Source organism: Calypte anna, chromosome 19, assembly GCF_003957555.1.
Source record: "Calypte anna isolate BGI_N300 chromosome 19, bCalAnn1_v1.p, whole genome shotgun sequence".
Classification (NCBI taxonomy): Eukaryota; Metazoa; Chordata; class Aves; order Apodiformes; family Trochilidae; genus Calypte; species Calypte anna.
The window spans coordinates 391157-417022 of record NC_044264.1 but is presented as its reverse complement, the minus strand read 5'-3'; the positions used below and the strand labels follow the sequence as shown (position 1 = coordinate 417022).

General features: G+C 44.8%; 3 protein-coding genes across 11 annotated transcripts in view; 1 reads left to right on the top strand and 2 right to left on the bottom strand.

Moving 5' to 3' along the window:
- The window catches only part of ZZEF1 (zinc finger ZZ-type and EF-hand domain containing 1), a 57912-nt gene extending 55796 nt beyond the window's left edge, over window positions 1-2116 (bottom strand). For all 3 annotated transcript variants that reach the window (XM_030462315.1, XM_030462316.1, XM_030462318.1), the window contains exon 1: window positions 1509-2116. In XM_030462315.1, coding sequence (XP_030318175.1) covers window positions 1509-1871 — 363 coding nt within the window. In that variant the 5' untranslated portion in view covers window positions 1872-2116. The remainder of the gene's footprint in view (window positions 1-1508) is intronic.
- LOC103535830 (neuferricin) lies at window positions 2088-7414 on the top strand. 4 transcript variants are annotated; one of them, XR_003988344.1, is made up of 5 exons: window positions 2219-2485; window positions 2789-2929; window positions 3568-3754; window positions 5138-5509; window positions 5576-6036. XR_003988344.1 is itself a non-coding variant. In XM_030462321.1 (4 exons), the coding sequence occupies exons 1-4, from the start codon at window positions 2257-2259 to the stop codon at window positions 5349-5351; spliced, it is 771 nt and encodes a 256-aa protein (XP_030318181.1). In that variant the 5' UTR covers window positions 2088-2256; the 3' UTR covers window positions 5352-7414. The 4 variants fall into 4 exon arrangements, 2 of the variants coding, with proteins under 2 accessions (XP_030318181.1, XP_030318182.1); XR_003988345.1 differs by having other exon boundaries at window positions 5138-5453; window positions 5945-6031; XM_030462321.1 differs by having other exon boundaries at window positions 2088-2485; window positions 5138-7414.
- Window positions 7415-7510: 96 nt separating this feature from the next.
- Window positions 7511-25866, bottom strand: part of ANKFY1 (ankyrin repeat and FYVE domain containing 1) — a 32721-nt gene continuing 14365 nt past the window's right edge. For 3 of the 4 annotated variants that reach the window (XM_008501933.2, XM_030462319.1, XM_030462320.1), the window contains 18 exons: window positions 25080-25284; window positions 24339-24407; window positions 23401-23600; window positions 22874-22971; window positions 22251-22473; window positions 20888-20986; window positions 20206-20359; window positions 19135-19303; window positions 17874-17992; window positions 17321-17477; window positions 15928-16128; window positions 14741-14917; window positions 14261-14408; window positions 13906-13996; window positions 13460-13584; window positions 13110-13256; window positions 12593-12683; window positions 7511-11896 (listed from right to left, as the gene is read on the bottom strand). In XM_008501933.2, the coding sequence (XP_008500155.1) occupies window positions 11764-11896; window positions 12593-12683; window positions 13110-13256; window positions 13460-13584; window positions 13906-13996; window positions 14261-14408; window positions 14741-14917; window positions 15928-16128; window positions 17321-17477; window positions 17874-17992; window positions 19135-19303; window positions 20206-20359; window positions 20888-20986; window positions 22251-22473; window positions 22874-22971; window positions 23401-23600; window positions 24339-24407; window positions 25080-25284 (2606 nt within the window). In that variant the 3' untranslated portion in view covers window positions 7511-11763. The remainder of the gene's footprint in view (window positions 11897-12592; window positions 12684-13109; window positions 13257-13459; window positions 13585-13905; window positions 13997-14260; window positions 14409-14740; window positions 14918-15927; window positions 16129-17320; window positions 17478-17873; window positions 17993-19134; window positions 19304-20205; window positions 20360-20887; window positions 20987-22250; window positions 22474-22873; window positions 22972-23400; window positions 23601-24338; window positions 24408-25079; window positions 25285-25866) is intronic. The other variant, XR_003988343.1, reaches the window with a different exon arrangement.

Below are 25866 nucleotides of genomic sequence, written 5' to 3'. Positions count from 1 at the left end.
GATAGGAAGAACCCTGATGTACTAATGCCACTCCCACTGTCAAGCAAAATGAAGAAGTGTTCTTTATTGGCTCCTGTAAAGAAGCTGGAGCAGTAGTTTAGCAAGCTACTCAGAACAGTCTGGTGTAAATATGCCCCTCTGTAAAACAAAATCAAATCTCTTCCCAGTTTCCAATAGCCTTGTTAATATGTCAGCACTGATTTCAAGGAGTCCATGTGTGATTTAACAGCTTACCAAGTCATGCTGCTACTCAGGAGCAACACAAAGGCAAAAGGAAGTCACTGGTGACACTGGGGAACTGCACACAGTAAGAAATTCAGACATAACCACTTTCCCAACTGAGTGCAGAATTCCCAGCAGGGTATTGCACTGCACTCTAAATGTCAGCTGAGAGTAAAGCTACAGCCTAAGTGCTGCAGATGTTAAGCTCCCCATATCCCTTCTCACAGCAGAGAGGAAACTGTAGTCTCCTGTACCATTAAAACCTCACCTTTTGCCTTCTGCCTGTGGAGGGGGAGCTTTGTTACACAACTTTCTTACAAGTTTTCTAAAACCTCTTACTTTTCAATAAGCAATGGGACACCAGTAACACCTCTGAGCATTTCACTGCTGACTGGGAAAAGGAAAGATAAAACTGAGCCTGGTAAACAGCAGCTTACTGACACCATTACAAAGTATCTCAGAGGAACGACTTGCACAGAATTTCCTGCCTGTGCTACCACCAGCTGTGGTTACACCAGAAAGATTGTTGTAAATCACCACTTGATTCACAAGGGGACGCCGAGCTCCGATTGCTGAAAACAATCCCAAATTTAGGGGGGAGGCAAAAAAAAAAAGTTTCTAGAAGCTGACAGCCTTGCAGCAGCAGCAAACACTTTTTTAACCTGGCTGCAGAACCATCTGGGTTCTGCCTGTCCCCAGGATGGGCTGAGATGGGTGGGGGTGTGTGTTGGGGGGTGGGGGCGGGTGTTGTGTGTGTCTGCCTGTGTCTGTTGTGTGTGTTATGTGTGTGTGTGTGTGTGTGTGACTGTTGTGTCTGTTGTGAGTCTGTGTGTGTTGGGGTTTGTGTGAGTGTGTCGGTGTGTGTGACTGTGTGTTGTGTGTGTCTGCCTGTGTCTGGTGTGTGTGTTATGTGTGTGTGTGACTGTTGTGTCTGCTGTCTGTCTGTTGTGAGTCTGTGTGTGTTGGGGTTTGTGTGAGTGTGTCAGGGTGTGTGAGTGTGTCAGGGTGTGTGAGTGTGTGTCTGTGTGTGTGTTGTGTGTGTCTGCCTGTGACCCTCCGTCCCCCGGACTCCGCACCAGCCCCACCTCAGCCTGTCCCCCAGCCTTGTCCCCACCCATCCCGCACCATGGCCGGGGCAGCCCCACCTCAGGCAGTCCCCCAGAGCCCTCCCCGTTTCCCTCTCCCTCTCCCAGCCCTCCCGGTCCCTCAGGTCTCTCCCTCGGCACCGTTTTCCGCCGCTCCTCCGCCCCCGCTCCCTCCTCCCGCCGCTTTTCCCCTTCCCTCACCTCCTCGCTCTCCCCTCGGGACCCGGCTGACAGGCGGGAAACGCTCTCCAGCACCTCACAGAACTGCTCCAGGCTGACGGCCTCGTCTCCTCGGCTCAGCCGCTCCTCCAGCCAGCGCACCAACGTCCCGTGATGTCTCGACACCAGCGACTCGGGCAGCGCCGCCTCCCGCAGCCGCGCCGTGGCCTCCCGGAGCCGGGCCTGCTCCAGCAGCACCTCGGCCGGAGGCAGCGGAGGCGCCGGGCTGGCGGCCCCGCCGGGCGGGAAGGGAGAGCCGGGCTGAGGGGCGGCGGCCGCCCCTTCCATGCCTTCCTCGGCGCCTTCCTCCTCCTCCTCGCTGCTGTGACTCGCCGCCGTCCCCATGAGCTCCTCGGAGGTACCGACGCTGAGGTAAACCCGCTTCTCCTTTCCTTTCCCCTCCTCCTCCGCCGCCGCCGCCGCCCCGGAACCGCCCGGCCCGGCTTAGTCAGCAACTTCCCGGCCCGCCGCACCTGTCAGCGCCCGGCGGGGCGGCCGCGCCACACTGCCGCCAAGCGACACCCGCTGCCGCACAGCCCCGCCCCGGGCCGTAAAGCGAGCGGGGCGGGGGCGGGGAACGGGACGGAACGGGACGGAACGGAACGGGACAGAACGGGACGGGGCGGTTCCGTGCTCTGCCCACCGCTCTCCCGGTACCGGGGCGGCCACGCTGCCGTACGGTGAGGACGGCGTCGTGAAGAGGCCCGGCACGTGACCCGCCCCGGGCCCCATGTGGCGGGAAGGGGGAGCGGCGGTGGCGCTGCTGTGCCTGGGGGCTGCCTGGCTCCTGGGACGCGGGTTCGAGTCCCGCGGCCGCCTGCTCAGCTCGGCAGAACTGGCCCGGTACCGCGGGGCGACGGGGGAACCCGGCCTCTACCTGGCTGTGCTGGGCCGTGTCTTCGACGTGGAACGCGGCCGCAAGCACTACGGCCCCGGCGGCGCCTATAGCGGCCTCGCCGGTAACGCCACAGGGCGGGGAGGGAGCATCTGATAGGAGCCTGGGATGAGGGCACCCCGGGGGGGGGCGGGAGGGCTCTCTCAGGGCTCGGTGGGGATGGGGAGGTCTTGTCGGGGGCTCCGGGGAGGCTGGGAGAGCCCCTCCGGGGTGCTGCGGGGCGTCCGTCGGGGGCTTGGTGGGTTTGGGAGGGCCCTATCAGGGTCCCGGTGGGGCCGGGAGGGTCCCGTCGGAGGCTCGGTGGGGCTGGCAGGGTTCCGTCGGGGGCTCGGTGTGTCTGGGGGCTCACGGCCCGGTTGCCCCCCAGGGAGAGATGCCAGCAGAGCATTTGCCACCGGTGACTTCACCCCGTCGGGGCTGGTGGACGACGTGTCGGTGCTGTCAGCGGGTGAGCTGCTGGCCATCCAGAGCTGGCTGTCCTTCTACCGTGACAACTACGAGCCCGTGGGTAGGTGACAGTGGGTGGGGTGACCTCACGGGTGGGTGAGGGGAGACCTGCAGCCCATCGGGGGGGTGCAGACCTGGATAGGGCCAAGTTTCACCTCTATATGTCCACCCTTGCCCTCTCCCAGGGGCTGCTGGAGATCAACCCAGTGAAATCCCTGAGATTTCCCTCAGCAGCACCTGGAGATGCTGCTAAACCAGAGCCCGTGTGAGGTCTGCAGCCCTCCAGAGCAAAGCTTCACAGCTCTCCATCCCTGGGCTGTCACTGCATCTCAGCTCTGCTGAACTAAAGGCACAGAGCCAGCACTGCAAGCAGTGAAATGAGGAGGACTCAGGAGACTGTGGAAGCAGCAGTGCAGGGAATCTCTGCTGGGGAATGAAGGGCATGGGTGAGAAAACCTCCTGGGTCCTGCAGCTGAGAGGGGCATGGACTTTGTGATGAGGTTTTGTGCCTGAGCTTGTCCTGCCTGGGTTTATCATATGGGTAAATTGCTGTGTGAGCCAAGAATGGAAGGCATGTAAGCTCAGTTTTAAAATTAGGCCATTGCAAAATCTTCAAAATTTCTAAACCAACCCTGAACTATTCATTTTCCTTCTCTGTAAAGGCTGTGGCCTTCATTTTATCATCTTCTTCTCTCCCAGGGAAGCTGGTAGGCAGATTCTATGATGAAAATGGGGCACCAACAGCAGCCTTAAGGCAGGCTGAGGCTGCAATTGAGGAAGCTCTGAAGCTGCGAGCAGAAAATGAGCAGATGAAGCAGCATTTTCCACCCTGCAACTCTGAATGGAGCTCTGCTGCAGGCACCCGGTTCTGGTGCTCCAGACAGAGGTAAGCTTGGCCTTCCTGCCATCATTCTTGGACCCTTTGGAGCAGAGAGCATTTCTGCCCCTTTTTTGAGCTTTTTCATTGCCTCTCCTCGTAGGAGTAGGGTAGGAAGGTGTCCCTTTCCTTGGCTGCATTCCTCAGGCTGTGCTTTCTGGCAGAGATGGAGCCAACCTGCAAGGAACAGCAGTGCAGTTCTCCCTGTGCCAGGTTTAGCTGCTGCTGTGTGAATCATTGTCCCCAGATTTTCTCTGCCAGTCCAGCAACCACTGAAAACCTCCAGCCAGCTTGGAGTTGCACAGAAGTGTGGGTTGGGCTGCTGAAAATGTTCTCCAGCATGAAGTAGCAGAGGGGAGGTTTGCTTGCTGACCCAGTGAGTGGCAAGGGGTAAATAAAATTTCATTCCAGCCACCAATACTTTTAGGGATTTTATGTCTGAGGCAAAAGCTCCTGTGTCCCACTGGAATCAAAATCAGGTTTCAGAAGCTGCCACGTGTGCACGTGATCTGTCTCAGGAAAAACAGGACAGAAATCCCACTAGGATCCCACTCTGCTGAGTTTGAGCAGGTTTTCTTAATTATCAGGAATGCAAATATTAGCTCCTGTTTTTCAGACAGCTTCACAGGCTGTCTTGTAGGCTACTGCCACAACAGTTTTCACTGAAAATCACATAAAACAACAGTCATTTCCTACTTGGCCTGTTGAGTTGTGCTCCTCTCTCATTTCAGGGCCTATTTTGTTTTAAGATTAAACCATCCCACACTGCAAATAGCTTGGGCTTCCTTTTGGTGCAGCTTGGGGGATCTGCTGCTCTGCCTGAGCCACCTTGGGTACAGCCTGGGGACTGGGTGTTGTGTGGCTGTCTCTTGGGTAAGAGTTTACAGGCCCAGGGAAGAGGCAGGATTGGTCCATCCAGAGATGCTTCAAAGTAGCTGTGGAAGTAATTGAGACTTTTTGGGGTGCGTTTTTGGGATTCAGTCATTGCACACAAGCTTGTGGTTATCTGTGAGCAGTTAGTACCACTAGAAAGGCATTTTGCTATTAGCCACCCAGTGCTAGACAAGGCTGTGATGCCTTTTCCAGCACTGACAATGCTGTGATGCCTTTTCCAGCACTGACAATGCTGGAAGCAGATTCTGGTTGCTCCCAAGGGTGAGAGGATGTAGCAGCAACCAGGTTCAGGCCCCAGGTTTCTGCAGCTGCAGCAGAGCCAGTCAGGAGGTATCAGAAAGCTGGGGGAGGTTTGGATGGTGGCAGCTAAGGCTTCCTCAGCCAGCGTGTTGCTAGTTCTCTTTTTTTTTTTTTTTTTTTTTAACCTAATGATTCTTTATTTCCTGGAAGCTTTTTCAAGGGTTTGGATTACAATTTGTTTTAATTTTCCATTCTTAGTGGGGGAATAAACCGAGACTGGAGCGGAGTCCCCAGGAAGCTGTTCCAGCCTGGTTCCAAAGGGAGCCACTGTGTGTGTGTGAGGACTCTGGGACCCCCCTGGGACCAGGCAGCTTCTGCTGAGCACAGCAACAGAGGGGATCTGGACAACCCTCACCTGCAGGAGTACGATGGCTGCCACCCCATGGCCGAGCAGTGCATCCTAACCCTGTGATTCCCAAGGGCTGGATGGAATCCTGCAGGGAAACGTTGGACGTCGGGCAGTTCCATTCCCTTCTGCTTGTGAGGAAGAAGCAGAAACAATAACAATTCCCTGGTAGTTGTGACTCTTTAGAGGGGAGATGGAGAGGGGGAAACACTTTAGCCAAATTAGTGGCTAAAAAAAAAATCAGTAAGGTGATACTTTTTCAGTGTTTTACTCCTCTGGTATTTTTACAGCTGGCAACAAAGATGCACAGAGTGAATTAATGAAAAAAGTGATGTCTTGCGCAGTCAGGAAAGAGATTCTGGTGTGCACAGGGGTGGGTGCAGCAGGGATAAGTATAAGAATTGTGGCAGCAGCACTGGGCTCAGTTTAGACACAGTCCTGCAGCAACATCAGCTCTGCCTGCTGCATCCCCATGCTTGTATTCCTTCCCACTCACCTCAGTTACTCCAGAGAGTTTCAGGGTAGCAGGGAAAAGCCTGAATTTGGAGCACAGAAGTCCTGGGACTCATGCAATGTAGTTATACACAAGCTTTATCAAACGACTGGAGTACAGAGGGTGAAGGTCACAGCTATATTTCTTCATTTAATGTTTGCATTAGATACTGTGCAAAGAAGCTACTGGAAGCCACCTATGAGGATCACTGTTTCACATTAACCTCACCCTCCTGCTCCTCTGATTCATTGCTTTCAAGCTCCTCAGCTCAGGATTTGGTAGTTTTACATAGATGATAACAAAAGCTACGTGGCAACATCACCATCCTGCTGTAATCTGCCTGTTCCCATGCTGGTACCTGACCTTCCCCCACCTGTAACCCCAGGTGGATGTCTCCTCCCAACAAGCCTGTCACCATTTTAGCACACCTGGCAAACCCCAGCAACCTGAGTGACTCCTAAAGAGCAGGACAAGTCCTGACCATTTCTGTGCAGGGCTGGAAAGCAGAAGGGATGACCTGCCCAGGGTTGAGGTGCTGTAAATTCAGACTGCAGGGTGGCAGGGGTTGGTTCCATCTCTGCTGGTGGAATCTGTCTTGGGGTAGAGCTGCAGCCTTGAGCACACCTGGACTACACACTCATCCCTGCTAAGATATGTTCTTTTCCTTAAGGCAGCTGCCACCTCTTTATAAACAGCTGGGAGGCATTTATAAACTCAGTTTTGGGCTAGCAGCTCTGAAGAGAGAGTCACAGATCTGAGTAATTAGTTAATAAGCAGGGAGATGAGAGGAGGCCTGGAAGCACCACTGCAAAGCAAGAGGAATCCCTCCACTGCAGTCAGAGCAGGGTGTGTATCACAGATGATGTTTAGAGGAAGCTTCAAGCTGGATGGAAGCCATACAGCAATTAGACATGTTCATGCTTATTGTAATAAACATGTTTCAGTTTTTTCTTTTTTTTACCTAGTTGTGTTTCTTTTCCATCATAATCTTCAAGAGAGATCCTCCAGGCTGCTTTGAAGCAGCAGTCCCAGCTCTGCTCAGCCCTCAGGGGTTGAACACAAAGTGTTCAAGTCTCCAAACCACCTTTTTACAACTAAAACTCAGCCCCAGGCTTGTGCCATCTTTGGGGTCCTCACTTCACATCCCTAAAAACAAAGCTGTGCAAAACCTGCAGAGCAGTGCTTCATTGCCTCAGCCATTCAGGAACACTCAAGGTGTCAGCACATCATTTGCTTTTGGACACATCTTGAACAAGAACTTGGATTTCAAGGTCAAACCATTACCCAGAATGATTGTCAAGTATCTTTAAAATAGCTTTAAAAGTTACAGCAAAGTCCAGGTTATTAAATACTGTAACAAGGAGCTTGTAAAGGCAAGTCAGCATCACAAGTTGGAGCTCTAGTAAAGGTGCATCAGCTTTGTAACTCCAAGCAAGTTTCATCCTGCTGGATGCTTGAGCTCAATGCAAATAGTGCTGACACACTATCAGGATTATTTCCATCTTAAAAGCTACACTAAAATCAAATAAACTGCTGCAGGGAGAGAAGACAGGAGGGTGTTGTTTAAGGTTGGTTGAAAATCAATTCACAGCTTACTCCTCAGTTTAGTGTTTGGAAACAATTTGGAAAAAAAAAAGGGGGGGAGGTTTGGCTTGCAGAAGGATTTTCAGCTGTGAAAGCAAACAAGGAGAGGCCCTTGCTGACCTGAAGTACTCCAAGGGTATCTTTGGAGCAACAAAAGTAAAAGCTCTGCTGCATTCTTCTAAAGCAGAACAGGGTGGGAAGAACAGTGATATTTACTCTGGGGTCACCACTAGACAGTGCTCTAATAAAGCTCACCATTCATCTGTACTTCAGTAGATTTTTTTATTAATAAAAGTCTTAATGCATCACAATCTCCCCAAGCTGTTTTGGTCAATTTTGCTGTTGCACTGAAGCTTTCCTTTTCCTGAAGTAAAGCTGCAGCAGCTACACTCTTCCAGGAGGCAAAGCTGCCCCCCAGTACAGCTCTGAATGCACTACCAGTTTGTTACTCTGAGCTTGCCCAATAAACCACAGCTGAGCCAAAAACCAATTTATTCCTGGAGCCAGCTCTGGCCCAGAGGCAGTGAGCATGGTCTCAGGAAAGATGATTATAGGTACAGCACAAGGCCTCCAAGATGACCACATGGTATAAACTAGACCAGCACACCTTGTCAGCCAAGGGAAGAGCTGTAGTGGTTCCTGGATGTTAAAATGAATGCCTGGAATAATCTCAGCACAAAAAAAAAAAATAAATCCAAGTTGCCACACAGGGTTCTCCTGTGCCTGGGGAAGGACAGCTTGCAGAGGGGCAGCTGTCTCTCCAGGAGATATTCTCCTAAGAAGGTCTCCACCCCACAAGGCAGGATCTGGTTATGCATTTTATTACAAGTAGAACCATTACACAACAAAAGTAATGCATATTGGAAAAATACATTTTTACAATTACCCCAGACAAACGTTGCAGATAAAATGCCATTGTTCTAAGACTTCCTTTTCTATTTCACAGAGGGTATTAGAAGGTTGTTATTTTTGTCACTCATACAAGCTCTGATTTTTCTAGAGATGAGTTTGCTGCAGTACCAACTCTGCTGGTTACAGGAAAAAGAGGACTTGCCTATTAACATTTGATCTACAAAACCAACCCAGCCTTGGCCTCCTACATTGTTAGATGTTAATTTATAAGGACTACAGGAGAAGTCACACAAGCCATTGCTCTCCAGCACAGGAAGTCATTAAGGCATCTGTCAGCTTTTAGCCAGCAACTTGCTACTGCTGTTAGTACCTTTAACATTCTCACTCCACTTAGTGGTGTGAAACAGTGACTACACCTTTTCCAGATACTGAAATTAAAACAAGCCAGACCACGTTTTGTGCTTGTGTAAGAGTGCTGGATGACTGCAATCAACAGGAATCCAGTCTGGGAACAAAAAGCTACAGTATGAACCACCACAGGCTTCCACTGAAGAGCCTGGTTTGACAGCATCACTTCCAGGGACAGACCTTTGTTTTTAGACACCTTTTTATTCAATGCTTGGCAGACTGGAGTCTTAAAGTTAAGGGATACCACTAAAAAACAGCAGGGTCAGGAGGGGTTCGGGTTTTTGGTCACAACTGTAGTATGCTACAAAAAGGAAGAGCGGTTGTTTATGGAGTTAGAAATGTGTTGACCACTAGTACATTACCAAGTGCCTCCATTCCCATTTGTACCCTGGAGTGAAGCATTCCCTGCAAAACTCCCCCAAAAATCTCAGGTCTCAGAGTTCAGACCAATACTTGATAGAGTGCATCAAGGACTGAGCCCCACCAAACCTTGTTTGGTTGGGTCAACCTCTTTAGCTGAAAAACTACAAGAGAACTAACTTGGGTTTTGGTTCAAGTTGAGAGCTTTCCTCCTGTAACTCTGGCAGAAAGCTGTTTCGAGTTGGATGGAAGGAAACTATTTCAAAGGCACTTCAAAATGATCCAATTTGCTGAATTTAGTTGCCTTGAATTTAATGAATGCCTCAGGCTGTACATTAGTTTATCAATAACCTTAACTTTCCTTACAGACTTCATTGAGAAAGAAAGCTGGTACAGTGTTGGATGTAAACAGCAAGCTAGGAGCATGATCTATTTCCCAGATAGTTATAATTAACATTGTACTTTTTAAAAGAGCAACTAGCCAGCCTTAGACTTACCATTCAGCTAAGTTGAATTTTTTCATCATTTAAAAGGTTGTTTATTCTGTTACAACTGAGCTCCCTGTTCCCTCTTCCACCAGTCACTGAAAAAAAACATTTAAATGCTTTAGCAAGTTCATACTGTGCAGTTTGCCAACAAAGTTGAAGCCCAGGGGCTGCAGCATTGCATGAACACTCTTATCACTATCCTTAAGTATTCTGAGCACACACTTACCAATCCACAGCCCCAAACCAAGAAGGAAGGCAGCATGTTATCATGGGATACACAACAGTCAAGACTTCTCACCCCAAATGCACTTTTTCCCCACCAGTGTTCTCCTTCACTGCTAGAGATCTGCAACCAGTGATACTCCAGCCCATCAGGAAGCAATGGACTAGAAGTACAATGTTTTCCACCACCTATTTCACTCAAAAAACAACCAAACAAGCTATCTTGCAGTTGTATGCTTTGGACACCATTATTTTCCAGCTCTTACACACCAAATACCATGCCAGAGATGTACCATTTGTATCAATAACTGTGTTAGAGGCCAGCTGTGTTCCCTCTGCTGGAACACGACAGCAACAGACATTAAACAGTGAGGCAAGTTTGTATCACCATCCATTATTCTTCTCTAGTGTTACAAGGGTGAGATTCCAGTTATAATATATGCATATTGGAAGATCAAAGTGCAGATCAAGTGAGACTTGATGTGAAATTCATTGTGCAAATGTCAGCAATTACACTCTCCCATCCTTCTCTTGTACAAGTTGGAGAAAAGCCTCAAGCAAGTCTCCCATCAGAGCAGCAGTCTGGTTTATCATCTAATTTTGCTTTAAAACTGACAAGTCCCCATCCCCAACAGGGCAATATCTCACCATCCTGTCTATATTGTACACTGGAGATAACAGTCATTAAATAAATGCACACCAGTTCATGGAGCAGAGATGAGGAATGCTGAGTTGAGTCTAAACTAGGTTCATCTCTTGGGAAGAAAAACAGCCTTAACATGGCATCTAGTTTTGCTTAAGTACCCATTTTTTCAGACTGAAGCCTTTGCCCACCAAACCATAACCTTGCCTATCAGCCAAGTTTCTTCCTGTTGACCTAGAAAATGTGGTGTTACACATTCAGCATGTTTAAGAGAGCACAACCAGTCTAGATCCAAACACCACACCTTAATCCAAATGCCTGGCCCTGCACTGCCAGTTCAGAATCCTTCTTTCAAGGCCAGAGACCTAATGTTAATGGGAAGCCTCCCAGCACACTCCCACTCACAAGAAATCCTACTGAAACTGGACCCAATTTTAATGTCTCAAGGTGCAGCACATTCTGCACTGGTAGGGTTACTGACTCCCCTGCAGCAGTTCACCAGGGTATTTAAACCAAAGGGAAGTGCTACTGTCCCTCCTGGGATTCATAATGCACTTCAGCATTTATTGCTGTACTGTGAGTTTGCCTACTTCACCAGTTTTAGTGTTTCTCCACTGAGCGTTTCAACACAGGTTCATTTCTATGAGTTTCATGACCTGGAAGGACTAGCAATGTAAATATGAAAGTGCAACACAGATTTTGAGAGCTCTAGCAGGTATGAGCAAGAGTATTTACTGGCTAAAACAACCTTGCACTTCTCTTGAACATGCTAAAGCTAATGAGACACTTACTGAGGAGGTAACAAGATGTGGATCTGCAATTCTGACTGCTTTGCATCAGATGGTATAAAGCTTTCTGTTGTAAGGCCACAATTCTTGAGCTATGCTTTGAACTACCCCCTTTTCTGAAGAGTTTCTCAAAATGAACAGTGGTTGCAACAGCTCAGCCTAGCTTCACAAAAAGAGTCTGCTCTAGAGAAAGGGAACATTTATCTTTAAGACAAAGCAAAGAAAGATACCTGGTTACCCTGAAACTTAATGCCATCTCTACTAAGCAGCCTGGAAGCCACAGGACTTAATAGAGTTGCTCAGTGCAAAGCACCACGTCAAGGACAGACCTGTTCTGTGTCATTTCAAACACCAACCAACAACTTGAGCTTCCATACCCCACTGCAACTAGAAGAGGGTCTAAATTCTTTTGTCATTTGGTTTCAACAATCCACTTGAATTCCTAGTGAAGTCTATCACAGCCCAATACATTTACAGTCATACAAAGTCATTTATACCAGAATATATCATAACAGGGTCCTTAATTAGTTCAGTCTATTGCAGAAGACATGTATAGGCCTCCTCTTCCCTATCCAGAGGGCTTGTAAGCAGAGCTGCTATCCAGAGCACTGACTGGGAATCCCTTTAATTCCAGAGCATACTAGGAGACTCCTCCCAGAGTCAGGACATCAAAGCAGATGTTGCAAACTCGGACTGGCTTGTTGAGATCAAACTTGATGATAGGAATCTCCTTTGTTGAGCACTTATGGCAGAGCAGGCGTCCACAGTGTCGGCTGTGGACAGAAGAGGGGTGGGAGGAAAAGGTGATTTCATTCCTAGCAAACACCAGGGTTCATACTGTCTGATATTCTTCATCACCAAGAAGGTACAGTAGCAATTGAAATGCTTTGTTATTCTTCTATCTTCTGGTATCTAGCAATTCAATATTACACACTGCTTCTGTACCAGTCACCCAGCACTGCTTCATGATGTGCAGTTCCTCTGGAACACTGAGCAGCCTCATCTGTTCTGAGAGAAAAATCTTAACACCCACCTAACCCAGCTTATTTTACACAAGTTCAGACTAGTTAAGAAAAGGCAATTCAAGTCTACACAGCAGCAACTCACATCAGCATTTTCAGCCATTTCTATGTTACAAACAAACCCCTGACACAAGCTGGGAGTTTCAGAACAAGTCAGCCCCACTACTGCAAGCAGGTATCCAAATTCTCTGTTTCAATACTAATATGATTTCTCATTTCTATCAAATCAGAGTATTAACAGCCCAAACTGCTTAAGATACAACTTCAGTCAGACCACCAATTGCTGATCTAACAGCTAGGACAGAGTGGAATGTTTCAGCAGGGCTACTGAAAATACACCTACATTAACAACTTGGAGGTTTCCTAAACCACCAGAAGGTACAAGCCTAGCTACATTTGGAAGAAGGATCCATTTCCCAGGAAGCACAGCAAGATGTGTCACATTACCAGTGATGCTTTCGTGTCGTGACTCCAAATTTGGCAGTGCATTCATAACAGTTGGAGCCATCACACCAGGGAGGTTCTTTTGTCAGCATATCTGTTGGAGGCAAAAATGTAAAGGCAAAATGGGCTCAGATATTGAGAACACTAAGGAGGGGTTTTTCTCTTCTGCCATAGCTATGGTCTTGAGTTGCTTTCACTGACGTCACATTTTTCACAGCAACTATATGGCAAAAGTGAAACAAACAATACCTAAGCTAAGCTACATTAGGCTATAACTAACCAGTCATGATTCTTCATGTCTGTCCTTAGAGAAGAAGTAGTATTAAAGTCTGACAGATCTGCACTGGGAAGCTTTTCAGCTGATAATGACAAAAATGACTGTTTCTTCCCCCTTCTTAAAGTAGTAGAATATCCAGAAGCTCATCCCTCTGGAATTACTGGCAGATGTTCTTTCCTCCACCAAGATATCTCAGAACCATAAGGTAAAACCCACTTTCCAACTGTACCAGCTAGTACTTACCCAACAGTCTAAAGAGAAGCTGTTTTGTAGCAACCTGGTAGTTGAAGATATTGACTCCTTGGTTATTGTTAACTCCCAGGCGAGCCCCAGCTCTCACTATTGCACGACACAGGTTTGCATTTCCCTTCATGTAAGCCAACAGGAGCACTGAAAAATAAGAGCCAGATATTTCCCTGCTAAAAAAGTCATAGGTCTTGTCCTACTCAGTCCAGAGTAGGATCTTAATACTCAAGTTTCTGTGTAATGTTTGCACCTTCCTGGATTTAACACACAACTGTCAATTATTCCACCTTTAAAAGCAACACACTGCTAAACATGACTTGAGTGACTGAAGCTTGAATGTCACCTACCTGTGTTTCCTTCAGCATCAGGTTTGTCTAGAGGGTATTCTGGCATACACTCCAAGAAGAGGTCACAGATGGCTGCTGCATTATCTTTCCCATATTGTCCCAAAATATGCATTGGTGACTGGCCCCTGGGGAAAAGAGTTCACCATTCTGATTCAAGTTTGCTTGCTACTGCAAGCAAACTCACCTAACCATGCTGGGTTTCCAGGCAGGTGTAGCATTGCTTAAGTCTCAGTGCACCATACACAACTACCTCCTTTAACTTCCTTTTCTTGGTATACATCATTTCCACACAATTCAGACATTGCATGCTCTGCACACTTCACTGGAAAATTAGTGTATGAATACTATAATCCAAGCCAAATCTTTTGGAGATTTTTTTAGTCATACCAGTACATATTTTAAAATATATGGTGGTTCTTTTAGTCTGTTAAAACTCTACTAATTACCTAATATTAAAGGCTTCTGCATCTACATTGCACTCTGTGAGGAGGACCCGGATATTGTTTAGACGGCCATGCATCACTGCCAGATGGAGAGCTGAAAAGCAGAAGAGAAGCTTCAAGAACCTGAAGTAGTTAATATCAGCAGAAATTACAGCCTGATAACATTAAGCACTCCCCTTCCACTTCCCCACTTTCCCTCTCCAAAACTCCTTCCACTTTTGATTTCTTGGACTTTCCTTCTCCTTTTCATCTTTAAAGGATAAGCCCGTTCAGAGGGCTCTCTCCACCACTAAGACATATTATTGTTAATAAATCCACTGAAGTGTTTACATCTACTAGGAAATCTTTAGAAGTTTACCATTGTTTCCATTTTCATCTACAGCTGCAAAGTCTACTCCATTCTCCAGAAGGACTGAACAAATTGTGGGCAAATCTTGCTGGGCTGCTAAGTGCAGAGCTGTCTGACGATGCTTGGTCAGTTCATTCACTTGGGCACCTGCAAGCAGCTGTCAAGGAAAAAGATGTTCAAAGATGTTCTCAGTTCTTTCTTGGTCAACAGTTTATTTCTGTCAATGAAGCACACAAGACTCTACTGTACAGATACATCTAATTCTCCAGTGTAAAAACCTATCGGTAGTGGGCTGCTGCAACTTGTGGTCATGTTCTAAACTGCAGAAAGTGTAAGGGAGTTCTGTTTCAGAAAAAAAAAATAAAGAAAAAAAAGAAAGGAAAGTGGTTTCACCTTCAGCTGACTTCTCCAGCCTACAGACAATGCCTCTTAAGGCCCAGTGTGGGTTTTTAGGTAGAAAAAATTTAAAAATGACTCTTCAACACCTACCAGATTACGCACGATGATCTCGGAGCCAGCCTGCACAGCCAGGTGGAGAGGGGTCAGTTTGGAGGCATCCTGGACCCGAGAGTTGACATTAGCCTGGACACTTATCAGGAACAGGACACTCTCAATGTCTGAGTTCTGAACAGCTACATGTAGGAAATTCCGACCTTTGTTATCAACCTGTGGCAGAAAAGGGATGGGAAATGAAATCCATTATTCCTGTAGAGCAGGGAATTTTCATGCAGAAGGTATTTTTATCACGAAATACTTGGTCTCTCTATTTGAGGTGAACTGTAGAGTCTTTTTCCTTTCACTGTTTGACACTAGAAACTTATTTGATAGCTGTTACTACCAAATAAACTGGAGAAATTATCAGCTGTAACTGCTTACTCTAGTGTGCTTCAGACTTCTTTATCTCTCCTTTAGAACCTTATCATTTCTTGACCACACACAGGAGAGCATTTTGACAGAGAAAAGGTTAACAGCTGTTGTAGTGAGTACTGAGCAGCAGTTAATGATAAACTCAGTTAAATGAAACAAACTCCAATCATTCTGGCAGCTAACAGTGGAGAAGGAAGCATGATGCAATGGTGCCAGACTGATGCAAAGTGTATTCATTTTTTGACTCAATACCAAGTGCATGTTGTTGTTGCCTTAAAGCTGAAGTATATCTGGAACTAAGTGTATTTGTAATCACATTTTAGACATGTTACAAGAACTTACTAAGTAGTGGAAGATTTTGCTAATCATTAAAGTAGGCTAGGAAGAAACTTCTGAACAGCTGCATGTAGTATCACACCAGAAGCCTGAAGATACAGGTGAAGGGTCTAGAGTTCAGCAGTGTAGCATAACATCTATTATTCAGCTGGTTTAGGTCAGCATTCTATTTTGGTAGCTTTAGGAAAGCCAAGTAACACATTTTATTTTACTTGTTGACGACAAGAGACCTTTCTCCTTATATACACCTATGCCTCTTCCTCAATTTAGTACTGACAAGATGAAGTTAGATGAGACACTAAACCCTTGATTTTCCTCCTCACAAACAGCAGGCACAAACCTACAGTCTCCTTAAATAAACCCTGCAACTGAAGTCTGGCATCTTGCAAACCTCGTTACATGTAAAGCCACTAAAGGAGAAAGCAGAATTTGCTGGTAGAACCCCCAGCATGCTCTGAATACTCCCAGCTTACCTGTTCAGCAGCTCCTGGCTCCCTCTTCAGAATTGCCTCAGCTGCTTTGTTATTTTTATAAGTCATAGCACAGGCAAAAGGAGTCATTCCTTGCCTGTCACGTACATTTAGCTTGATATCTGGATGGGAAATCATCAGCTGAATGATAACATTATGCTGGTTGCTAATGGCAACATGGATTGGAGTTCTTCCTTCTGCATCCTAGAAGGAAACCAGGAAGTTTGTTATACAAAGATTCAGGAATAGACAAATCCTTCCCCAACTCTGAAAACCAGAGGAAGCTTTTAAGTTAAGCTGGGACACCAAACAGTTGCAGTGGGAGCACAAATCCACACTGTATGTGATGCCAAGTGTATTTTTTTCTCCAAAGATGTTGACCTCAACCCTGTGTTATACAGTCATTGAAGAAGCTCAAAATAATTTCTCATGTAGTCAAATATCTTGGGGGTAGAAATGAGCATTCAAGACCAGAACCAAGCATTCCAAAGGAATGTTTTCAAACTAGTATTAATTTGATGTTTATACTTCACAGTATTAACTTGTAGAATTCAGTTTGTATCCAAAATAAAAATGTACAGACTAGAGTATATAAATGTGAGGTATCATCTCCATGGATTCAGCACAACAGATATTTCCTCAGCTTGACTCTTGGGCACAAGTGCCAAATTTTCTGAACACTGAACACTTGAAAGTTTCCTCATTGAAAGTGTAACAGCATCAGGCATGTTTGTCAGGCAAACAGTATATTAAAACTTTTAAAATTTAAGTAAGGTGCTTAATAATTTGTATTGGGCATCTGTTTGCAGCTGTCAATCTCTTTTAGCATTCATTTTGATGTAATTTTCAGTAGCACCAGGGCTTAGAAATGTTATGCATTCCTTCTTTTGCTGTTCTTGTCAAGCTTCTGTTTAAGGACTACAAAAATGATGTGTAACTGAGTTACATCACCTCAGTTCACTCAGTAACAAAAGGCACTTCCAAAACATACTAACAGAAGTATTCTGGAGGTTTACACTGTAACTGATCTAGCAATTAACTGCAGCAGAATACAACCCTGCTCCTGCCTTTAAATCACACCAAGGGCAGCAGAGCTGAACTGCAATCATCACATCAGAAAGCAAACACTACAGGAAGCTTTTTGTATCATTCTTTTCCTTCAGTGCAGCTGCCTGAATTAACCCATCATACAGACAGGTAAGTACTAGATCTGGCAACAAGGGACAGGAAAAAGTAGACCTGCAGCCTGTCATCACACCAGCTCAGCCACAACAGAAGGATGTTCTTTTACCTATCAAGCAAAACACACAGCTGAGAGGGAGAAAGGGAAGTTTGTTTTCACTACATCAGAGGCAAAGAATCAACTTTAAAGAAGCTGTGCAGTTTCTGTACATACCTGAGCATTGACATTGGCACCAAACTCCAAAAGGCACTGGATCACCTCCTCTAGCCCCCAGCAGGCTGCCAAGTGTAGGGGTGTCTGTCCATCATGAGCTTCCTCTTCCCCTTCTCCATTTGGGCCTGGCTTTCTGGGGCTATTGACATCACAGCCACTAATGCAGAATCACAGAATTGTCACAGTTGGGTAAGCCCTTTAAGATCACCATGTCCAACCATCAAACACAATACAATCTATTACATTTAATGTAGATTTCAACAGTTCCAAACAAGTGTCAGAAGTTCACAAGAGCTGATCCAGCAAGTGTTGACACATTCTAAATATGCACAAGTTGCTGGTTTTAGTTTTTTAGTTTCTCATCAAGAACATAATGCTAATAGGGCTGGCAGAAGGCGTCTAAGATCAGCAGACTTTGAGAAGTGCCATCCACACACCAAAAGTCTCATGAAGCACACACCTGTTACTGGCTCAAAACAGCATCCAAGTCACTTATGCCAAGAAAATATATACAAGCACATTAAAAAGTTTCTATTTTAGAAGGGGTTCTGACCTGCGGATGAGGAAGCATCCAATTTGTTCACTGTTTTCATCAATAGCTCTGTGAAGCAGAGACTGCAAGCAGCCACTTGGTCCTGATCCCCAGCAGGTTGAATCACAGCCATGCCTCACCTGGAAGGAGAAGCACAATGAGGCAGTCAAGGGCTTTTTTTTTAATGTCTTCAGCAGGCTCCTGCTACTTTGTGTAGTCTTTGACTAATGCTTCTGAAACATTATCCCTTAGAGGTAGAATTTGAGATGCCTTGTCTAGTCTCTTGACAGTCAGGCAGCTATTTCCATGTCTTCCATACCAATATTTTATGTGTCTACTATGTAATACTTAATCAGGTAGTGTTCACTAGCAATTCAGATATTCACCCATGTATTCTGAAGAGACAAGTCTTAAGCAAGTTCGGGGGGAAAAAAAAAAAGGCCAGACATTGCCTTTGAAGGTCTGGCCCCTTTGCTTGTTTTCCCATACATTCAGTTAAAAAAACAAAGAGGTTTTTCAGGAACTCTATTTCTAAAATTTGTGTTCCACTACAGAATTACTCACTTGAACCACTCACTCCAACAAGACTTGTTACACTCCACTTTAAAAACAATCAACAAGGTTTACACATGAGTAGTTTCAGTGCTGTCTCCATAAGGATTCTCATCCAATACCAGCACAAATGGTTTAGTGCAGTTACAGTATTTCTTACTCAGGTCACCAGCAGCTTTTAAATAGTTGCTTCTAACAAGCAATAACTGGATATTGGAGACAAAGCTTTCAAAATAACTTCCTTATGAAGGAGACATAAGGAAATCCATTTGTGCCTCCTAAGAACTCTCCTGCTGAATCACCTATGCCTGAAAGTGAGTAGTCTTAAAAGGAAACATAAGGCTTTAAAAGCCTTCTTGATGGAACTGTAAGAGGCACTAAAAATCAAGCACACATTTGGGTGTTCAGTTTTAAACAGATGATTACACAAGTCTGGTATGCTGCAGACCAATGATTTTAGTAGATCAGCCTAAACCTTACTCTTCCCAGACTAAGGAATCCAGAGAGCATATTCTGTAGTTTTATTACAGTAGATGCAAGATACTTGGCTATGTAAACTACAGAATTCAAGACAAACTTACTTCTGTTGAAGAAAAACCTCTGGAAGTTAGGCAGTAGTACTGGACTACTGTATTCTTGCCATGTATTGAGTTTGGGTTTGCTGATGAGCCCTTTGTTGCTAGCAAGATGCACAAAAGATGCACTAAATGAAGTCAACTGACAGTCTTACCAGAGTTGATGCAATATCTTCCAGGTTATTTTCCAAGGCAAGCCACAAAGGAGGATTTCCTTTCTCATCTGGCACTGACATGTCTGCTCCCCTAGTACAGATAGCATCAACCACAAGAGGGAGCTGGTTTTTTATTGCTAGCTGTAAGGCAGTCTCTCCATCCTGTGTCCTGTATTAGGTACAGTTTGAAGTGTGTTACTGTCACATTATAAAGTTGTGCCTCATGTCACAGTAGTTTCTTTGCAAAGTCAAAAATTAGCTCCTCATTTTTGTATTTTTGCTGTGATTAGAACATTTCTACAGCCAAGCCAACACATCACAGAATTTTTTCAAAGCTATGTAGTTCACCTTTCTCCCTCTCCCTCCTTTAGCATGAAGTGACTGATTGTTCTCAAGTTTGACAGACACATTGTTCTTAGCTCAGATACATTGCTATTTCCTCAAGCACAGACATTATTTGAACAGTGTTCCTTTAGAAACACCCCCCCACCCCAAAGTAAACAGTTTTCTCTGCACTGTGGTAACACTTCAAGCAACAGAAAGTATTAAAAAACTGAAGTTAGAACAGAAGCATCAGGCAGTTTGTCCCCATGACACTGACTATAGTATAACTTGCCAAATTTCAAAGACAGCCTGTCAGTCATGTAAGGAGACAAATGTTCAGTCTAAGATCAATTTATCTTGGAGATATTGGGAGGGAAGTTCCATCTTGAAACTTGTTGCTAGAGCTACATCTAATTAGTTTAAATGGTAGAAATCCTGCAGGTCCAACAAGCTGGCAAAGAGATGAGACTATAGAAGTTCAGTACTGTGATTCTGTTCTCCCTAGAATTAAATGGCACCTCCCTCTGCAGCCTCACGAGGTACTGCCCAATGGAGCTATAAATAGGACCAAAGGATCTACATTTAGGTCCAAGTTCATGTATGTAATCCCTCAGCCTGTGCCATAAAAAGCACCAAACACATAACTATGCCCAGATCATGATCTGGAACCAACCTCAAGCCATTCTATAAAGGCACTCATCACTGCTCCCTTCTAAACACATCCCCAGGTATCAGTTCAGATCCTACCTGACATTTATATCTGCTTGATGTTCCAGCAGGAAGAGTGCACTCTTGCTGTCTTGCCTCTGGATTGCCATGTGGAGCAGAGTCTGTCCGTCTGACATTGTATCATTGATGGATGCCCCAGAGCCCAGCAGCTGAGCTGCAATTGTGTGCATGCCTAAAGAGTTAAAGCTCATCAGTGTTTTACCTTCAGTTCTACAAAAAGGACACCCTGACAGTTAAATCCTTGAAGCTTTATTAGTTCTCAGTAATGGACTGCTAAAGAGATGCAGTGAATCAATGCTAGAGCCCTAATAAAAGTTCCACACATGAGCTAACTCCTAACCCTGCCCAGCTTGAATATTCCTTTACAGACTTCCTGAATATTGATTGAATATGGTGATCTGATAAGAAAACTACCAGGGAGTTGACAGCAGAACAACTCTACAGTAGAATTCTGGAGCAAGAGGCTGCAGGCTACCTGCTAGTGAACAAGGGAAGCTGCAGGGCTAAAAAATAAAAATAAATTAAAAAAAAATAAATCAGTAAGCCAGATATGAACATTGTTTCTTAAGCTGAAGAAACATCTAAAGCTCTCCTTTCTTGCTAGCAGTACAAGCCAGGACATGAACACACAACTGCTGTTTTGTCCTGAAAAGTTTTACCATATCTTTCTAAATTGTCACCTTGTTTTGAAGGCACATACCTGTCCAAAGAGCCAAGCCCAGCACAGTTTGGTCTCTTGAGTCCTTCAGACTGAAGTCAGGAATAATTTGTAAGTTGTTGGTGGCATGAAGAGCATTAGCTAGAAAAAAAAAACATAAGGAGATAGAGCAATCTCTTTTAGGTGCACACTGAAAGCCCTGGGAGTGTCACATTCTGAAGTAGGTTGGTCCTTTAGCAGTCAGTTTAAAATACTTGAAAAAGATCCTTTTTGTTTCTCAAAAGTGATACTGCTTTGGATTTGGGTAGTATTGCCACTACTGCCTGATCATAATATTTCCACTAAAAGAATATTCAAATTTCTAGCTTCACCTGTCCCCTTCTTAAACAGAGTGGTTTAAACAAAGCTCTGAGAATGAAGAGTGGAGGCTATACTGCAAAATGCATCCCTCCTCCTCAGCTCCCTTGAGTGGAGGATCTTCTCAATTCACCTACTCCTTCTAAATCCTACTTAAAGTAGGAGACAAAATAGGCTTTGCTTCAGCTGTTGAACTCCCCTCCTGCTGCCAGAAAGAAGCTGAACTGGTAGCATTTCATAATTTGGCATCTACTTGTATTTCAGTACTCAAGTCTCAACTACTGCAACACTGGTTTAGTCTAAAAAAATCTTCTGACTGGAAGAGGGTGGTAGAAATATTGCTGCAGAAAAATGCCTTTATCCATATTCAATTCCAGTATTTACTTTAACTAAATGCTTTAACAGGAAGAGAAAAAGAGATCTTACTTGTACTGCTAGAATACAACCTGGGGCTAAGTGTTAATTATCTGCAGTGAAGAATTCAGCAAGATTTATGGGCAAATTAATTTTCTAGTCTTAGCAAGCAGATGATCTGAATTTAAAGACTGAGTTTAGCCAATCTAACTAATTGTTCTACTTCAAATCATAAAACGGTCTTAGAGATCATCTTCCATGGTCAGGGACACCTCCCACCAGCCAGGTTGCTCCAAGCCCCATCCAACCTGTCCTTGGGATGGAGCAGCCACAGCTTCTCTGGGCAACCTGGGTCAGGGGCTCAGCACCCCACAGTGAAGAATTTCTTCCTAATTCCTGACCTAAGTCTCCCATCTTTTAACTTAAGATTTTTCCCCCTTGTCTCATCACTCCATGCCTTTGTAAAAAGTCCCTCCCGAGCTTTCCTGCAGCTTCTTCAGGTACTGGAAGGTTTCAGCCTTCTCCAGACTGAAGAACTCTCAGTCTGTCTCCACAGGAGAGGTGCTCCAGCCCTCTCACAATGGTTAAAGACAGACATGCTTTTAGTGCTTTAAAAGACATTTTAGATGCCATATTGATACACACCAACTCATGACAGCATCAATACAGCCTGAACAAGAAAAAAATACCTTACCTTTTTGTTCCAGAATGACAGAAACCACATCTGGGTGATTGTAAGCAATAGCCAGGTGAAGGGGAGTTTGCAGATAAACATTCTCTGCTGCTGGAGAAGATGTATCCTTCTGACCAACCACTGCTTCTGCAGTTTGGATGTTTGGATTGGCTCCTTGTTGCAGAAGTTCTGCTGTCAGGTTTGCTAGGCCATGCCTACAGGCTGTATGCAGTGGTGTTTCTCCCTGTAATAAACAAGAGTATCAGGTGAACAGATTGAGACATGAAACCCAGAAGTAGCTTTTAAACTACTATGCCCAAAAGAACTGGGGTGAAAAGGTGGTGTGAAGAGCAGCTGAAGATCCTCAGGACCTCAAGCTACAGGAGTCAGCCTATGTAAAGGACAACAGTTTTTACACCAGGCTCTGAGGGAAGTGTTAAAAACATGTCAGCAACTGGGGATGCTGCAAGAACAGTTCCACAAGAATGCAACTGTTGTCTGATCACTAGTAAGCACCTGAAAACATGCAAAAAGCTCAGCAACTGCTCCAACATGCTCTGAGCTATGGTTAGTAACATGAGATCTCTGCTATCTTATTTCTGAAGAGAAATAAGGAAACTTGGACTGTATGTTTCTGCTTTTACCCATCTGTTTTGGTGGTTGACTTTTGCTCCATGAGTTGCTAGGAAGAGAGAAGCTGCCTCATTTCCTGCACCAGCTGCCCTCTGAAGCAAGCAGTTTCCTAAAGGAAAACCATGAACACTGTTAGAGTGCTTTTCCAACCACACTTTGATACTAGTTAAGTGTGCTAGCACCTTTCCCACTATTTTACAGCATTAAAATTTGAAGCCAGAAGGGAACATCCTACTAATTGTCCCATTGAAATACTGGACTGTCATGTGCACTACCATTTAACAACTACCCATTTTGAAACTGTAAAGAGGATGTTAAAAGCTGGCAAGGAGTCCAGATTTCCTGTCAATTCCTGCCAGTCAAGCTCAGCTTGGGAACAGTCAGTGTCCCAGCTCTGGGTTAAAGCTACTACCACCTACCATCTATTATGCAGCAAATGCTGTTGCAGCCTCACTCAGCTCCTCAGAGCACAATTAGCATTAAGTAATTAACCTACAAGTCTTTCACCTACACAGAAATACAAACCTCTCTCTTTTACCTGTTACTGTGTCTGGAGCATCTGTGTTGCTGCCTCGTTGGATCAACCTTGCTGCAAAACTGTTCTCATCAAAGGAGGTTCCATTCACAACAGGGGCATCCTCAAAAGGGTTTACAGACTGATCAGATGATACAGTGATATACTGAACTGCAAGCCACAGAGCTGTGCTTCCTTCATGATCCTTCAGTTCCAAGTCTAGTCTAAAAATAAGAGTTAATGTTCCCCAGTTTATACCTTTAAAAGTGGTCCTCAATACAGTTTAAGTCTCAAGTGTCTGAACAGCTGTACTGGTTTGTCTGCTACTCACTGACAACTTTTGCTTGCCAAGAAGCCTACTGTAGCTCCAGTTACTTCAGAGAATTTGCAAATACTTTGAAATAAACAAAGTACCTCTTAGTGACTACTAGCTGTAAGCTCATTGCTCCAGGGAGAAGACTGACCCTGGTAGAAATGGACTCCCAAATGTAACAAAGAGGCAAATCCTCTTCTGTTTCAGTAAACCATGTACAAGAACTGCAAATTCAACTACAAAGAAAGTGAATTAAATGAAGCATTCTGCTTCATCACCTTAAGAGGTCACCTGTGTTAGCTCTAAGCAGAACCCAAGTTGAACTCCAACATATTCAGACATTTTTGGGATGCTTACTATTCCTTTTAGCTCCACTAAAAATTAAGTTATTGCTACATCATTTCACCAAGCACTCTTTGGAAGCCACCAAGATGCAGTCTGCTTTCTCTTAACAGTATGAAAAACACTTCTTTGGCTCCTAGTGTTGTTCTAGTTTCTTAAATGATGCAATGCCTTTAGACATTTGCATCCCAAGCCTATTGCTATCCTTATGATAGGGCCAAAAGGCACAGATGAGTTGTTAAGCCACTGTTTTTATCTTCACTTTACAAGGTAACCTTAGTGTATTTTACATGCAAGTGAGACTTACTGTTTGCACTGGAGAAGCTGACTGAATACAAGCTCATTCCTGACCACAATTGACACATGTAGGGGTGTTCTGCAATTGGAGCAAAGTACATTAGTGATAAGTGAGCTGCTTCACCAACATGACCACTACAGATTCCTGGGGTTAACTGTTGTCTCTGCTTTCAGAAGGGCACAAGTACATCTCAAAGAACAATCTTTTTAGCAGACATGATTCCAATTCATTTAGCAGTAAGCAATTCTTTACATTAATGAGAGGTAACCTTCAAGGCAAAAGCACAAGAGCTTGAGCTATCAGAACCAAGTAGCTGATACACTCCAAGTCTTCCATATATTTTTATCTATTTGTTTGCCAGTCCAATCTAACTTGTAAAGCAGTTCCCAAGCCCTACACTTCAGGCAAACACACTGCACTGGCTCTTTCAGATAATCAGTTTCACTGACAGCTTTGAAGAGAAGTACCTTCCAGGAACACTACTTGTCACCTCAGTTTGCTTGCTTTACTGTTCAGTGCTTCCATAAAGGCAAATTAATTGTGTGCCCTGTGCACCAAGACAACCAACTGCTCCCAGCTTTCTGCTTTGAGTACTACCCACAGGTCTCAAACTAAATTCATCAATTTACCTTTCCTGCTTCCATTATCCCCTGCACTTTGCTGACCAACTTGAGCAAGCTCTTAGAGGGCTGCATCTCATCACTACAGTATGAGCTGTTAAACTGGTAGCAGACTTCACCCAGTATTTACCTTCCTCTGCTGTCTTGCATATTTGGATTGGCTCCAGCCTGTAAAAGGGACTCTGCTATTTGAGCCATCTCTGCCATGACATCTGGTGAATGTTTCTTGGGGCTGTAAGATGCCACAAGGTGCAGAGGAGTCTCCTGGTCTCCCAGTGTAGCAGCATTCACACGGGCACCATTTTTAATGAGAAAGTTGGCAGCAAATTTATCTCCTTTTGTGAAATAAAATAAGGTTATTTATGGATACACTGGAATCCTATATAAAAGTCCAGAAAATGGATACACATGATTTCCCCTCTATAACGTTCAACTATCCCAATCTACAAGTGCCTGCTCTTAAAATGCTTCAGCAATTCAAGAACACTTCACTGCAAAGTCAAGATGAAAGTATTTCAACCCCTTGTATAACTACCCCTTGGAAAGAAAAAAAAAAAAGCATTTTAGCCAGAGGTTACATGTGACAACTTCACACACTGGTTTATTTGTTATGGTGATTCAGAGTGTTCTAGTTCCTCTGACAACAGAAATCCACTGTTGCTTTAATGCACAGCTGGACAAATTGAGACTAAACATACAAGTAGTATTTGAACAAAAGGTGCTATTCCAGAGCAGTCAGAAATGTGTAGTTGAAGTTAGTCACCATCTGTTCAGTATTGCTACAGAAACACAGGACACCACAGCCTTTGCTCTTGAAGTTTAAGCCTCATTACACATGGGGTGAGGGCTCTGGCAGATGGGACCCACCATGCATGGCATTCCTATGAACTCCCCCCTCAGAGCTTCTCAGAAGTCAG

What these genes read in the sequence shown, in the direction of transcription:
- LOC103535830 (XM_030462321.1), top strand. Translation starts at nt 2,257, where the DNA reads ATGTGGCGGGAAGGGGGAGCGGCGGTGGCGCTGCTGTGCCTGGGGGCT. An exon ending in TGACAACTACGAGCCCGTGG is followed by an intron (nt 2,930 to 3,567) that starts GTAGGTGACAGT and finishes CTTCTCTCCCAG; the next exon opens with GGAAGCTGGTAGGCAGATTC. An exon ending in TTCTGGTGCTCCAGACAGAG is followed by an intron (nt 3,755 to 5,137) that starts GTAAGCTTGGCC and finishes TTCCATTCTTAG; the next exon opens with TGGGGGAATAAACCGAGACT.